The 16,902-nt window shown below is 43.0% G+C and overlaps 1 protein-coding gene across 4 annotated transcripts in view; it reads right to left on the reverse strand.

The window, feature by feature from the left end:
- KIAA0513 (KIAA0513 ortholog) overlaps positions 1 to 16,902 on the reverse strand; it is a 68,390-nt gene that overhangs the window by 26,536 nt on the left and 24,952 nt on the right. For 3 of the 4 annotated variants that reach the window (XM_027846580.1, XM_027846556.1, XM_027846565.1), the window contains 3 exons: positions 1,459 to 1,935; positions 1,107 to 1,206; positions 814 to 887 (listed from right to left, as the gene is read on the reverse strand). In XM_027846580.1, coding sequence (XP_027702381.1) covers positions 814 to 887; positions 1,107 to 1,206; positions 1,459 to 1,787 — 503 coding nt within the window. In that variant the 5' untranslated portion in view covers positions 1,788 to 1,935. Of the gene's footprint in view, positions 1 to 813; positions 888 to 1,106; positions 1,207 to 1,458; positions 1,936 to 4,634; positions 5,438 to 16,902 lie in introns of those variants that run through there. The other variant, XM_027846573.1, reaches the window with a different exon arrangement.

The raw sequence follows: 16,902 nt of genomic DNA on the forward strand, positions 1-16,902 counted from the left end.
CACATAGCTAGTGAGTGTTGGAAACCAGATTTGAACTTGAGAAGATGAGTGTTCCTGACTTCAGGCCTTCAGAACAACTGAACTGTTATTGGGGCAATGAGGAGTTTATGATGGGCTGTTTCCTGGGCTTTATACCACACCTACTTTCAAAAAGGAGCTGAAGTGGAGCTATTAGGAGAATTAAGGTAGTCTCTGGCTAGTAAAAAACAAAATTACATAACACACACACACACACACACACACACACACACACACACACACACGAACACACACACACCCCCACATATAGCCGAAATTGTGAAAGCTTCCTGACTTAGGACAGGACTTCAAATTGAGGTCAGTTTGTAAAGTAGTGAGAAAAAAGAATACCCCACCAGAGTTCCTGATTTTGTCCTATAGTTACATTTTTTCCCAGAGATTTATTGAGACGTGAATAGAGAATAGCAGTACCATATGGGTACTGCTGTTTAGTACTTGGGGTGCCCAAAGTCTTAATGCAGTTTTATGCCTTAAGAGCATTTTTTTAAAAGGCACCAAGACTTTTGGGACACTGTACTTACTCTCCTTTTCTCATCCAGGATAAGCTACCACCACCATCTTTGCAGACGAACCAAACGGTAGCAATGACTCAGGACTAGAATCCGTGTCTCTGGGTCCCCTTTGTGGGTCTCCTTCCCCTTGACCTCCAGCTGTGTGCCAGTAATAGCTAGCAGCATCCTGAAACCTGCCCCTTCTGAGTTTTCATATAACACAGACCAGAGAGCATAGCAGAAAGAGGGGGCATTGGATGACATCACCAGCCGCCCAACTTACTCAAACAGCACCACCGCGAAGGACTGCACCAGACGGTAGAAAGTCGGTTCTGAGACACACTTAGAATTGCAGCGCTGTCGGGGAAAAAGGCCAAAAAGAGGCAGGCAGAGATCAGTCTCCTCATGATAACCAGAGGGCCAGGCTGTGAGCAGCTTTCCTTAAAAGAGCATTGTAAGAGCTCCCACAGCACCAGCCCACAGGCTCCCTCCTCCTGGCATGGGGCAGTCAGGCTAAGCCCAATGAACCTGGCAGCCCATCCCCCTGGCACCCCTTCCCCTACCTCTGATGCTTACCTGGGCACTCACGTAGCGGGCAAACCACTCTCGACCTTTCCCATTTTCACTGCTGCAGAATTCTCCAAATTTGGCTTTCTCTTCTTGATCCAAGTCTTCTCTGAAAGAGGAAAAGGCAAGTAAGTCAAGGATGGCCTTCTAATCCTCCCTACAAGAAGGAGGATCCCACAAACCCTGGATGCCAAATTGCCCTGCAACCTTGAAATTTCATCAAGAACAAGAGTATTCTTCCTCAGTTTACCAACAAAGGGATAGAGAAATGAAGTGACTTAGTAACATCATTACTCCATCCCAGAATTATGGCCCTTAATCCAGAATTCCACACTGACCCGTAATACATTTGTCCTCTTACCCTCCAGAGAAGATCTTTTCAACATAGTTCCGCATAAATTCCCGGAGCCCCACAGCCTCCTCATCCTTGGCTGACTCTGTACTCTGGTTGGAAGAGAAGGACTCATTGGATGAAGAGCGGTGATAATGGTCCCAGGTCGGGTGAGTTGGGGACTCCGCCATATCATTCTCGCTATCCGCCGACTCTGTGGTGTCACTCTCTGATGCCCCGTCACCAAGGGAGCCGCTTCCATCGCGGGGTTTTGAAGGGGGTGACTCAGAGGCAACCAGCGTGGAGGGCTCGCTGTCAAAGTCAATCAGAGATGCCACAGCAGCATCGGGGGCTTCCATGATGCAGGCAGGATGCTTAGAGGACAATGGATGACTTGTCAGGGGGAGGGGACCCTCAATGAGGCAGTTGAGGGTACCAGAATCACCAGGGATATGCTGACTACAAAGCAAAGGACCCAGAGGGCATCTTCAGATTGTCCTAAGGCATCTGGAAGAACACACAAAAAGGCGAATCAAATCGCCATCGCCATCACTGCCAGTAATCCTTGCTTGACACAAACTCCAGATGGAATTCCAAGTTAAAAATTCACTCTAAGGAAAAGCAATCCCAGACATATAGACTCTGAGGGTACCATTTTTTATTGTACATGTTATGGCAAAACTCTAGGATTCCAGATTTTTCCAAGTGCACTAACCTCCCCCAAAGGGGACTCCAGACATCAGTCACAGGAACAAACCACTGGGTTGGACATAGAATGGTGCAGACGTGCACAGTATACTAAGTAAAGAGGACTAAACATGCATCAGAAGAACTCAGGCCATAGTACCTTCTAGCTGTGTGACCTTGGAAAACTCACTTGACTCCTCCAAAGGTCAGTTTCATCATTTACAAAAAGATAACAATCACTACCTTCTTCATAAGGATGCTGCTAAGGGAGGGCTTAGCAAGGCAGCTGAGTGAAGTGCAGTGTTGGACTTGGGAGTCGGGAAGAACTGGAACCTTGCCTTAAACTCTTACTAGCTGGGTAACCCTAGACAAGTCACTTAACCTCAGTGTGCCTCTGTTTCCTCATCTGTAAAATGAAGATAATAACACCAATCTCACAAGGATCTTGTCACCAACAAATGATTCTCCTTGACAAGGACACCCCCTCTTCTTGTGCCCTTTATCCCATTCCCCTCCTTTCTCCTCTGGGACCGGCCCTTTGAGTCCAACTCTTTAATCTCTCCCCATCTATTGGCTCCATTTCTATCGCTTATAAAAATGCCCAGGTCTCCCTCTTCCTTTAAAATACAAAAAAACAAACAAACAAACAAAAAAAAACCTCACTCCCATTCACTTGAGCCTGTCACCCCCTTAAGCTATCATACTGCTTGTCTTTGCCTTCACAACCAAATTTCTTTTTTTTTAATTTTTGTTTTTTAGGCAATTGGGGTTAAGTGACTTGCCCAGGGTCACACAGCTAGTAAGTGTCAAGTGTTTGGTCTGAGGCCAGATTTGAACTCAGGTCGTCCTGACTTTGGGGTCAATGCTTTATCTACTGTGCCACCTAGCTGCCCTGCAACCAAACTTCTTAAAAAGAAAATCCAACTACATTTGTTCCCTCCATTTTCTCTCTCACTTATTAACCCATTACAATCTGGCTCTCAACCTCACTATTCGACTGAGACCATTCTCCCCAAGGTCACCATTGAAAACTCCCAACAACCTTTCGTCAGCATTCTTCTGCCATAACCCCTCTGCAGCCTACAGCACTATTGACCAGCCCTCCTTCTGGACACTTTCTCTTCCCTGGATTTTCATAACATCGCTCTCTCCTAGTTTTCCTGTCTAATTTCTCCTTAACTCCTGCGCAGGATCAATTAATCAATGTCTCACCCACTAGTGGCAGCTAGGTGGCCCAGTGGATAGAGCATTGGCCCAGAGTCAGGAAGAGCTGAGTTCAAATCCAGTCTCAGATACTCATTAGCTGTGTGACCTTGGGCAAGTCACTTAATGTCTGTATGCGTCACCTTCTTCAGCTGTTAACTGAGAATAGTAACAGCACCCACCTCACAGGGTTGTTGTGAGGATCAAATGAGATAATATTTGCAAAGCATTTGGCACAGTGCCTGGCACACAGCAAGCCCTATATAAATGGTAGCAATTATTCTTATTAAATTTGGGTGCCCCCTATGGCTTTTTATGGGTCTTCTTTTTTCTCTCTACCTTCTCAAAGGATCAGTTCCCATTGATTCAATCATCTCTATGCTGATGGCTACATATCCAGCCCTAATCTCTCTTCTGAATTCTATTTCCACATCATCCCCACCCATCAATCAATCAACAAGTATTTATCTAGCTTACTATGTTCCAGGCATCATGGTAAGTGCTAAGGATATAAAAAAAGCACCAAACGTTTGTTGGACGTGTCCAACTAGGCATCTCAAACTCACTAAAATTCATTATTTTCCCCCAAAATACTCACTCCTTTCCCTAACTTCCCTATTTCTGCTGAGGGTGCCACCCTTCCTGTTTTCAACCTTAGAGTGATCATTTGACCTTCCCCTCTCCTTCACTACCCACATCTAGTCCGTTGCCAGGCCTTGTCCATTGTCTCTCTGTAATATCTCTTGCCTCCATCACCCTGTCTCCACTCACATGGCCACCACCCTCCTAGGGTCAAGCCTCCTAACTGATCATCGCGCCTCACTTCTTGCCTCTCCAGTCCATCCTCCTCCCAGCTGCCAAACTGACACTACCATAGTACAGAGACCGCCATGTCACTTCCTTGGTCATGATGCTCCACTACCTGCCTACTGCTGGTAAGAGAAGATATGAACGTCTTTCTTTGTGTCTCCAACTTATCTTTCTAGACCTGACATTTTTCCTCCCTCATTTTTGTTGTTGTTCGGTCTTTTTCAGTCCTGTCTGCTTCTTCATTCTACCTAGGATTATTTCTTAAATTCCTAATCCTTTATGTGGCAGCAAAGAAAGCCAGCTTTGAAGCCAGGAACACCTGAAGTCAAATCCAGCCTCTGAAATGTACTGCAAAAGGGGTCACGAAGCATGATCCCAGAACTCAGCCTTCTAGCTAAAGGAAGATTTCTTGGGCAACTTCAGCCTTAGAGATGACCTTGAGAATAACCCCAAGTGCAAGAGTTTGGAAATCAGATCTTACAGGATAAAGTAAAAAATTTCCTTACCTGGATTCTTGGAAAAAGAAGAGGATTTCCCATATAGTCCCTAAAGCTGAAGGTACAGTTAAGAGTTAAAGTCACGTAACACAGGGCAGAAGAGAGGACATGGGCTACAAGAGATTGAGGCCTTGCTCCTCCTCACCCTCTCACTCCCCCTAATAGGACAGTGAGTTATTTGGACAACATATATCTAATAGGAAGGGCATTACTTGTTTCACAGCACTAAAGGGCATTTGCCTTATAAGGAAAATTCTAATCCACAATAAGACAACCATAAATCTTTCAGAGGACTGTGGAAGACCTTGTAGGAGAACTAATGATTCACTAGAATATCAGCATATTGCCCAGAAGTTTATGGGCTACTAGGAGTATCTTATTATTTTTTTTATATCAGCTTATGGGCTTTTGTGAATCCCTTGTACTTTCTGCGATTTATACGGGCTGAAATGAAAGGCTATCCTCTACCTGAAAAGTGTTTGTTACCTTGAGCGCTTATATTGGAGCGGGGAACCTTTGTTACCCATCATTTAGACCCAAGCAATATCTAAGCTTATTTGGAGACTTTCCCAGAGCAAACACATCAAAAAGAGAAAACGGCCTTCTTAAGTCAGCTACCCAATATTGAACCCAGACTTAAGCTTAGTTTTTTAGTACCCTTCTCCCTCAAACTGCTTTGTATTTACTTGGTATATACTTTATATTTACTTATCTGTCCACGCTGTCTCTCTCACCCCCAGTAGAATTTAATGGCAGAATTTTATTTTTGTATTTGTATACTCATCACCTAGAAATGATACTTTGCATATTTGTTGTTGTTGTAAAGTCATTTTCCAGTCATGTCTGACTCTGTAACCCCATCTGGGGTTTTCTTGGCAAAGACACAGGATTGGTTTGCCATTTTCTTCTCCAGTATATTTTACAGATGATGAAACCGAGGCCAACAGGGTTAAGTGACTTGCTCTGGGTCACACAGGTAGTACATGTCTGAGGACAGATTTGAACTCAGGAAAATGAGTCTTCCAGACTCCAGGCCTGGAGCTCTATCCACTTCGCCACCCAGCTGCTCCTACCTTGCACACAGGTGATTAATACACGCTTACTGAACGAAGCTAAAGACTTACAACCTTAACTCAATTTTTCTGCTGCAGAATAAGACCACCATGTTTTTTTGTGGAGTGGGGAGCTAGGAAACACCAGCTCCTACTTATCTCTCTCTCTACCTCCCCCTTCTAGAATACTTAATGGATCTGACATGGCAGACCAAAAACTGACAACCCAACCTCCACCTTTAGGCCACAACCCCATCATCTCCCATGTCTGGCCCTCATTTTCCTTTGAAAAGTCACAAAAATCCAGAGCCAGATAAACTTTTCTTGGTTGCATTTATTAAGGGCCCTTCTTAGGTCTAGGCAGTTGTGATCGTGAGCAAGGGAACTCCGGAGCTTCAATTATCCCCTCTAAAAAAAATTCAGTAGGGCATCTAGGTGGCTCAGTGGATAGAACACCGTCCCTTAAGTCAGGAGGACCTGAGTTCGGCCTCAGACCAAACACTTGACGCTTACTAGCTGCTGTGATCCTGGGCGAGTCACTTAACCCCAATTGCCTAAAAAATTAAAAAAAAAAAAAGAATAAAAAAACTCAGTGGTTTCAAAGGTCCCTTTTATTTTTTTATTTTTTTTATTAATTTATTTTGATTTATCAATAATCACTTCCATATGCTTTTGAGCTCAAAATTTTTCTCCCCCTCCCTCCCCACCACCCTCCCCAAGACGGTGCATAATCTGATATAGGCTATACATTTACATTCCTATTAATCATATTTTCATATTAGTGATGTTATAAGTAGAAATTAAAACCAATAGGAGGAACCATCAGAAAGAGTAAACAAAATCAAAGGTCCCTTTTTTTAGCCTTGCCATCCTACATTCTAAGGACCCTTTCTAGGGGGCATTCTATTATTTTACCAGACAGTTTGAATCTATAAACTCTCCCCTTGCCCCATCCCTTCCCAATGGGCGGGAAGGATTATATCACAGTTCTATGTAACAATTCTATTGCTATAGGATTCCTGTAGCAATGCTCTCCTCCCAGCCTCATTTCCTGGTATTCTCCTCTCCTCTTTCCTCACCCACAGACTACTGCAGGGCTCTCTAAATTGTGGCATCCTGGGTGGTAAGTATTGCATACCAGATTGCTTGGTACGCAATTACTCAGCCACATCCCCAAGGAGGTTAGTTCATCAGAAACCAGTCTGCTGTAATTCTGATTTTCTTACCACAGACAGAGCAGCCAGAGTCCCACCTCCCCGTCACAGCTGGCCTGTCCTAGAGAAGCAGTCTAGGGCACAGTGATTGCCAAGGGAACCATCACTGGTCCTTCTCCACATTCATTGGCCACGGCGTCCAGCCACAAGCCACAATGCTGAGTGATGGCACCACTCTGTTCTTCCGTGTTCCCAAGGACAAAAAAGTATGTCCCTCAAAGAACAAAGTCTTTACGTATGCTAAGCCATACACAGAGATAACTCATATTTATACTGTGCATTACCAAGTGTTCTTGGACGTCCCCAGAGGATTGATGAAGAAACATGCTACCCACCTCCTGATGGAGAGGTCATGGGCTCAAACTGCAGAAGGAGACATATTGTGGCATAGCTACCACGTGGATTCATTTCTTGGCTATGCTTATTTGCTATAATTAATAATAACAGAATCTATACGCTGTTTTATGATTCATAAAAAACTTTACAAATATTACCTAATTTTAGCCTTACAACAATCTGGAGAAGTAGATGCTATTACTAGCCCCATTTTACGGATGAGGAAACTGAGGCAAATAGAGATTAAGTGGGCAGCTAGGTGCCACAGTGGAGAGAGAGCCCATCCTGGAATCAAGGAAGACCTGAGCTCAAATCTGGCCTCAGACACTTATTAGCTATGTGGCCTTGGGCAAGTCACTTAACCCTGTTTGCCTCAGTTTTCTCATCTGTCAAATGAGCCGGAGAAGGAAATGACAAACGACTCCAGTGTCTTTGCCAAGAAAACCCCAAATGGGGTCACGAAGAACCAGACACAACTGAAATGACTGAACAACAACTGACAAACTGAAAAAATAAAAACAAAATAAAGCCATTAAAAAAAATAAAACAGAGGCTAAGTAACCTGCCCAAGGTCACACAGCTAGTATGTTCTGAAGTTGAATGTGAACTCAGGTCTTCCTGGTCCCTGGCCCAGTACTCTATACACTGCTCCACCTAGCTGCCTCTTGATTTTTTTAATAGGGAGGAGGTAATTGAGGATGAGGATAGGGATGGATATCAATACCACCAATCATGTATGTAACACTAAGTAAAACAAACCAGAGGGCAGTTCACAGGAGGAAAAAGAACCCTAGGTTTTAGGTGGACACAAACTCAATAAAAGCCAACAATTGTTAACTAATATAGCAAACAAAATCTTATGCTGCAGTTAGAGAGGACTACACACATCTAGAAATCTAAACATTTACATGGACAGAAGAACACTGAAAAGGAAGCACAATCAAGCAGGATGGCTTTAAGAGTAATGTGTCGGGGGCAGCTAGGTGGTGCAGTGGATAGACACCGGCCCTGGAGTCAGGCTGACCTGAGTTCAAATCAGGCCTCGGACACTTGACACTTACTAGCTGCGTGACCCTGGGTAAGTCACTTAACCCTGACTGCCTCACCAAAAAGAAAAAAAAAAAAGAGTAATGTGTGGTGACTAATGAGAAAATATGTGTAACAGGAATGTATATGTACAGCCTATATCAGATTGCGCACCATCTTGGGGATGGAAGGGGAGAAAAATTTAAAACTAGTGACTGTTGAAAAATAAAAATAAATTAATGACAAAAAAAAAGAAAAGAAGTGATAGAGTGGAAAAAAAGAGTAATGTGTGGGATTTATTGCATACTTTTTAAAAGAACAACATAAAATACAGCTTTGGGATTTTATATAGAATGCTCTTGTGTTCTGTTGTATATAAGGCATCCCAAAAGTCTTAGTGCAGTTTTAAGCTATCTTATTCGATCTTCATGACAACCCTGGGAGGTAGGTGCTAATATCCCCATTTTACAGTTGAAGAAACTGAGGCAATGAGATGTTAAGTGACTTTCCCAGGGACACACACAGCTAGCACTGAGGGCCAAATCTGAACTCAGGTCCTCCTGATTCCAGGCCCAGAGCTCTATCCCTGTCCTATCAGCTGTCTCTTAATAAAGGTATTTAATCAATATTTACTGACTTTTCATCACCTGGTATCATACAAATGGCAACCAGCTAATGCATGAATTTATTAACTTTGATGTAAATAGCACAGTATTGTGAAAAAATTAATAACCGATAATATAGTCGGTCAACAAGCATTTATTAAGTACCTACCATGTGCCTGGCTCTGTGCTTTAAGTTTTGCAAAGCATGTTACATACATGCTCTCATTTGAACCTCACAACAACCCTGAGAAGAAGGAAAAATGGAAGTTATTATTCTCATTTTTATTTTTTACTTTTTTAGGCAATTAGGGTAAAGTGACTTGCCCGGGGTCACACAGCTAGTGTTATGTGTCTGAGGTTGGATTTGAACTCAGGCCCTCCTGACTTCGGGGCCGGTGCTTTATCCACTGCACCACCTAGCTGCCCCCTTATTCCCCTTTTTAAAGAGAGGGAAATTGACACTCAAGAAGCTAAATGACTGGCCCAGGGTCACACAACTAGAAGTCCCAAAGGTGGGCTTTCACCTCTGGTCTTCTGCAACTCCAAGGCCAGGATACATTATCTTTCCCCATCAGACTGAATGAATGAACTGGACTGTCTCTCAAATAGCACTGTATTTGGAGTTAGAATCCCTGGATTCTAGTCCTGACTCTGAGGCCCAGAAGGAAAGACATTTGCTCAACTAGTCATATAACTAGAAAGCGACAATTTCCTTCTTGGTAAAGTTGGGGAGGGGGTTTGAACTAGAGAATCCCTAAGATCTTTGACGTTCTGTGATTCTGCCAAATAGCCACTCATCAGGAGCAGCTCCTGTCTCTGTGCCTCAGTTTCCTCATCTGTAAAACTTGGATAACACTAGCACTTGCCTCCCAGGGCTGTTAGGAGGATAAAATGAAATAGTATTCGCAAAGCACTTCACAACCTTAATGCCCCATAGAAATACCCACTGTAGCTAGATGGCACAGTGGATAGAGCAAAGCGACTAGAGTCAGAAAGTCCTGAGTTCAAATCCTGGCTCAGACACTTCCTAGCTGTGTGACTCTAGGCAAGTCACTTAACCTCCATTTTGCCTCAGTTTCCTCTACTGCAAAACAGGGATAATAATAGCATTTACTTCCCAGGGTTGTTATGGGGATCAAATGAGATAATATTTATAAAGCACTCAGCACACTGCCTGGCACACAGTAAACACTATAAGTGTTAGCTATTGCTATCATCATCATCATCATCATCATCATTATTATTAGTTTACTGAGTGGGCAATCACTTTAAAATTCCAGATCTTTTTTTTTTCTTGTGAGCTGTCTTACAGCACATTATCTGTTTCTTAATCATTTATTTTCATTGAATTCCATCTGTTTTACAATACAAGTTAGAGACATGGACCCACTCCTTGATCCAGTAATCCCACTTTTAGGTCTGTTCCCTAAGGATGTTAATGATAAGAAGAAAGGATCCATCTTGTAAAAAATTATGCATAGCAACACTATTTGGAACACCCCCCAAAACTAGAAACAAATGATGTGTCCAGTGAAAGAAGAATGTCTTAAAAAAAGGTGGTACATGAGTATGATCTAATATTAATAATTGCGCTATAAGGAACAAATGAAGAATACAAAGAAATACCTTAAGACGTGAAAGATGCTGTGAAAAAAAAGAACAATCTCTAAAATGATAACATTTATGCAAATGAAGATAACATCAAACTTCAGCAGAACTAATGGTAAATACAGTAGACAATACTGATGGGTCCATGTCAAAGCTGAAGTCCATGGTATCTGTTTCTTTCATCAATAAATGACATAAGGGGATGGTGGAATGTACAGTAATTGAAACCACGTTTATTTATTAGATTTGGGTATTTTGTTTGCTCCTACAATGACTGTTTTTGTTTGGGGAAAACATTTAAAATAAATCAATTTCATCTGCATGTGAAAATCCATATGAAAGGCAGTGAGGACATGTGTGACCAGAAGGAAATGAGCCAGTCGTATAATGAGAATGAGAAATAGAATAGGGTCAACTCAGGTGCTGCAAAATATTAAAAGACATAAGAGGGGCAGCTAGGTGGCGCAGTGAATAGAGCACTGGCCTTGGAGTCAGAAGGACCCAAGTTCAAATGTGGACTCAGATACTTGACATTAGCTGTGTGACCCTAAGCAAGTCACTTGAACCCTAAAAAAAAAAAGACATAAGGACTTCAATCCTTGAAGTAAGACCTCTTTTGCAGGATTTGTGAAAGGATGGTTAAGGAACAAAATTGCCTAGCACAGAAAGGATTTGTTCTTTAAGACTTGGATTCAGACAAAAAGGCCTAGACCAGGGACCTAGAGGGCCACATGTGGCCTCAAGGCCACAGGTTCCCCACCCCTGGCCCAGCATGAGAAGGCAGAGGTGAGGTACGAGTTGTCCTAGTGAAAGGAGCAGCCAACATTAGAGACCTCAGATTCAGTTTGATTTATCTTTGGCGGTTTCACTCCAGTTCTGTCTAAGCAGGCTCCCTGCTGAATTGCGTCGAATGATGGCTAAAGCATCCCTCCCAACTTTGCATTATCTGCAAATATGCAAGAGTAATGGATTTTGAGTCAAAAAAGTTGGAATCCTAACCCTGTCCTTTGTAGCTCTGACAGTCTCTGTCCCAAGGTCCCCTCCAGCTCTGCCATCCTATGCTCTAAGGTCCCTTTCCTGTTCTGACATCCTATAGCTGAATGGGGTCTGTTAACATCCAGGCATAAGGGCATTGTTATAGACCAATGGTGTCACCCTCAAATAGAAACAGGGTCCCTAAATTATACATGAGGATCCCTTTTGGCTGCATATTGACTTAGAAAACCACATATTAACATTGTCTGTGATTTATTATTATATTGTATTGTATTGTATTATTCTATTGTATTTTTACTTAATTTTGTTTTATTCTGCAGCACTTGGGTTGTCCATCTTCTATTTATCATTCTCATTATAGGACTGGCTCATGTCCTCTTCTGGTCACAAGTGTCCTTGCTGTCTTTCACATGACTACTCACATGCAGATGAAATCAATTTATTTTTCATTGTTTACTTATCTCCCTTCCGCCAGATCAAATAATAGGCATGAGGCAGGGTAATGCAAGGAAAGAACATTGGATTTAGAGTTGGAAGCCATGTGGTCAAGCTTGGGCTCTCTTACATACTACCTTTGTGATGTCAGGCAAGTCATTTTCCTTTCTCCCCTCTGGACCCCAAGCTTCCTCTTCTATAAAATGGGGCAGTTGGACTAGAGCACTAGGAACCTCCAGGTGTACCTGGAATTCGGGGGATCTGGGAAGTCAAAACTATTCATGATAATTATGATAAATTATAATATTTACAGATGTAACTCACATAAACGAAGCACTTTAGGGTCTTCAATAATTTTTAAGAGTGTTTAAAGGAATCCTGAGACCGAAAACTGTCACTAGATCCTTTCTCATCCTAAATCCTATGAGGCTAGAGGAGGGAGCTTCCTGAAAGGAGGGGGAATCTGGGACCTAGGGATCAAGTCCGTAGGACTTGAGCTAGGAAGGCTAATATGTAAATTAACAGAGGTTATAGAAAAAACTCATCAAGCCTCCCCATGCCCCCTCTCCCCCACATCCACCAAATGCTTCTAGTTCCAGCACTGCCTCCCAATCATGAGGAAAAATTACTTCCACATCTCTCCTCCTGCATGCCACAAATAATTAGCATCAGCAGTGAAGCTGGCTGTTCCCGCAGCGCCCATAGGCATCTGTTAACACACTGATGCTCCCCCCTGTAATTCCACTCTGTGCCCTTCCAAACGTCTCCCCCTCCCACTTCCCCTTTCCGGTCACAAGTGAAACCACAACATTAGTGACCCTGCGTGTGGGGTCCAGGTTGGGCTGAACATTTGCATAATGATGCTGCCAGAACCCTGTCCTAACAGGGACACTGCAGCAACCTTTCAGTTAGAGGCCATTAAAAGCTGTAATTAAAAATACACCCCATGTTGTTTCCCAGCTCTTTTGTTTTGAAACCACAACAAGGGATTTCATTTCAGTTTCTATCAGATGATGATTAGCTCAGCTCAGTAGTTCCTAACAAAAGAAACCTGCTTACTGCTTTCTGCCCAGGTGATAATTGCTTTTGCTTCAGAACCTGGGTGCTATGTGGCTATTCTTGTTTGGGGCTGTGAAATGATTGCTATCCAAATGGCCAGACTAAACGTAGTCCCCGTTAAATTGAAAATCCAACAAATTGAAAGGAATTCAGACAAAGCCTGAGAGGGTCTAGTTTACTGGTGTTTGGAAAGGGTTGGCCTGAACATCTGTAAAGGCAGTTCTTGTGGGAGATACTGTGGCAAGGTTCCATGACCTATGACTGCCAAGGACCCACTTCCTAACACAGGTGCCCCAAGTGGGGATCAAAGGGGATGGTCAAGAAAATGACTGTCAGGGCAGGTAGGTGGTGCAGTGGATAAAGCACCAGCCCTGAAGTCCAGAGGACCTGAGTTCCAGACCAAACACTTGACACTTACTAGCTGTGTGACCCTGGGCAAGTCACTTAACCCCAACTGCCTAAAAATAAAAAAAAAATTAATTAAAAAAAAAAGAAAATGGCTGTCGTTGAACTCAGGACACAGTAATTCTCATCCAAACCCTTCAGCATTTTCTATGGTTTCAACCCAACTCATCTTTACTATGACTTCTATGGGTGGGCTACTGTACTGCACTGAGAGTGAGTCACTTATCCACTTGGCTTGAAATGGGCAAGCGCTCTATGAAGAATTAACTTCTGGAGGCTGAATAATCATTTGGGGAGCAGCTGAACAAATTATGGCATGAAAACGTTGTGGGCTATTACTGAGCTGGTAAGAAATGACAAGGGGGAAGGTTTCAGAGAAATCTGGGAAGGTCTGAATGAATGGATGCAGAGAAATTAACAGAACCAGAACAATTTACACAGCAACGACACTGAAAAGAAAAATAGTTTTGAAAGACTTAAGAACTCTGATCAATGCAATGATCAGCCATGAATCTGGAAGACCAAAAATGAAGTATGCTTCCCAATCTCCTGTCTGTGAGGTGATGGACACAGGGTGCAGATGGAGACACACATTTTAGAGCCTGGTCAATGTGGGAAAGGACACAGGGTGCAGATGGAGACATACATTTCAGGGCCTGGTCAATGTGGGAAAGGACACAGGGTGCAGATGGAGACATACATTTCAGGGCCTGGCCAATTTGTTCTCCCTGAATCTGCACATGTGACAAGAACTTTGCTTTTTTTTTTCTTTCCCCCCAAATTAGGAGGTGGGGAAGAAGGGAGATAGTATTTTTTTAACTCTGCTTCCCACTGCTTGCATGAGCTTGGAAAAGCCCCATCCCTTACCTGGATCTTCTCTCTAAAATAAGGGAATTAGACTTTGTTGTTGTTCAGTCCTTTTCAGTTATGTCGGTACTTTGTGACCCTACTTGGGGTTTTCTTGGCAAAGGCATTGGTGTGATTTGCCACTTCCTTCTCCAGCTCATTTGACAGATGAGGAAACTGAGGCAAACAGGTTTAAGTGACTTGCCCAGGGTCACACTGATATTAAGTGTCTGAGGCCAGATTTGAACTCATGAAGATGAGCCTTCCTTGATTACAAACCCAGTGCTCTATTCACTGTGCCACCTAGCTGCTTCTTGGGGGTTAGACTATATCAGGGGTGGGGTGCCTGCAGCCTCAAGGCCACATGTGGCCCTCTAGGTCCCCAAGTGCAGCCCTTTGACTGAATCCAAACTTCATAGAACAAACCCCCTTAATAAAAGGATTTGTTCTATAATACTTGGACTCAGTCAAAAGGCCGCACTTGGGACATGGAAGGCCACGTGTGGCCTCAAGGATGCAGGTTCCCCACCCCTGCATGATGATCACTGAGGGCCTTTTCAGATTTAAATCCTTATGTGCCTATAAATCTATAAACCCTAAATGGCAGGTCCCTATTTAACCGCATGCAGCATGTGTATTATCTCCCTGGTCAGGGCTCACTACTTACCTCCCCCATACTGTTCCCAGCCAAGAGTTTACAAACCCAATAGGCACCCACTCCCATGTTTTACTACCACCATATAGAATGAATGGCTTGACAAAGACAATCAGCTCCTATGCCTATCATATGCTCCTGTCTTATTCCCAGAGAGGGATAAGATAGTCCTGAGCAAAAGAAATTATAATAATGTCATTTGCCTTTCAATCAATCAACAAATATTATGGACACCTACCTAAGTGTCTAACGTTGTTGGGAGTTACATGAGTAAGATATGGTTCCAGCCATCAAGGGAATTCAAAGTCTGGCTAGAGGGAGTACGTATAGGTGAAGCATTTAATTAAGGATCCAATTGTGCATGAAGGGCAGGAGGGAAGTTCAGTGAAGAGTAAGATCAATCAGTAATTAATGAAAGGTTCATTCAAGGCTCTATAAAAACAGTGGAAGGAGGCCTGGCCTGGCAGTTGGAAAACCTGGATTTGAGTGCAGGCCCTGCTATACTTACTAGCCATATGACCTTGGGGCAAGACAACTCTGGACCTCAGTTTCCTCATCTGTAAAATGGAGATAGTGGTATTTGCACTCCCTATGGGCAATTCTACAGGGTTCCCCTCTAACCATTACTAAAAATAACAGCTTGGAACCTTGTCCTTTAACTCAAGGACAAAGCCTGGACCCTCAAGCAAAGCAGTACCATGGGAAAAAATCCACACATAATTTCAGGTTCTAACACCCAATACTTGCCTTGGACAAGCCATTCAAAATCGCTAGCCCTCATTTTCCTTCTCTATAAAATGAGAATGGAGCAGATAGGTGGTGTAATTATTAAAGCACTGGGCCTGGAGTTAGGAAAACCTGAGTTCAAATACAGGCTCAGACATTTACTAGCTGTGTGACTCTGGCAAGTCACTTAACCCTGTTTGCCTCAGTTTCTTTATCTGTAAAATGAGCCGGCAAAGGAAATGGCGAGCCAATCCAATATCTCTTCTATGAAAACACCAAACGGGGTCACAAAGAGTCAGACACGACTGAACAAAATGAGGTTTTTTGACTATAAGACTCACAGGTCTTTTTCAGTCCTAAACAGATGATTCTGGGCTCCCTGGTTCACTTTCCCTTAAAATCAATTGCCATAAACTATCCAAAAAATGGCCTTTTTCACTTAATCATTGTTGACTTTCCTAAATTACAATTCTCCCCATTTTGCTTATAAACAAAGATTATTTTTACATTATACATCAGATGCAGAAAGGCCCCTAGCACATAAAATTCCAGAGTTGAATGGGATCTTAGAAATTACCAGGCCCCTTCTCCTCATCTCAAAATCTGAGGTTATATAGCGAAATGCATCGTAGACAGAAACACAAAACCAGTCCCTGCCCTGCTCACAAACAGTTGGGATCAAATTCTTTGAAATGCACCGACTTCTCAGAAGTTGCCCCGACACAGGATTGAACTATTCAAAAGTCACTTCACACATAATCATAAGCATCTGGTTATTCATTTCCCATCCCACAGCTGTTCTGTTTATCACAGGGCACTCCTGAGAAAACTATCATGCCCTTTGGTTTAATAGCAATGAGGTGGAATCTGGTAACTGCTGCTTTTCATTAACTTACCCCACCCTGCTTAAGAATAGGGGCTGCTGTTATTATCATTCCTAAAGAGAAGCTTGAAAAGTTACCCAACTGTGAGGGCTTGCTCCAAAGCACAGGACTCCCTTGGGGGATGAGGGGAGGGGTAGCTGTGCTTATAATCACAACATCACAGATCTGGAAGTAGGGTTACCATCTAGCTGATGGGTTAACTTTTTTTGTGTCCTGCACCCCTTTGGCAGTCTGGTGAAACCTATGAACCCCTTCTCAGAATTATGTTTTTCAATACATAATTACAAAGGAAACCAAATAGGTTGAAATAATTATTAAAATATTTTTAAAAATAGGTTATTGAAGGGCAGCAAGGTAGTACAGTGGATAGATTACTGACCTGAGTTCAGATCAGGCCTCAGACACTAGCTGTGTGACCCTGGACAAGTCA

Source organism: Vombatus ursinus, unplaced genomic scaffold (assembly GCF_900497805.2).
Source record: "Vombatus ursinus unplaced genomic scaffold, bare-nosed wombat genome assembly UNPS02005286.1, whole genome shotgun sequence".
In the NCBI taxonomy this organism is placed as follows: domain Eukaryota; kingdom Metazoa; phylum Chordata; class Mammalia; order Diprotodontia; family Vombatidae; genus Vombatus; species Vombatus ursinus.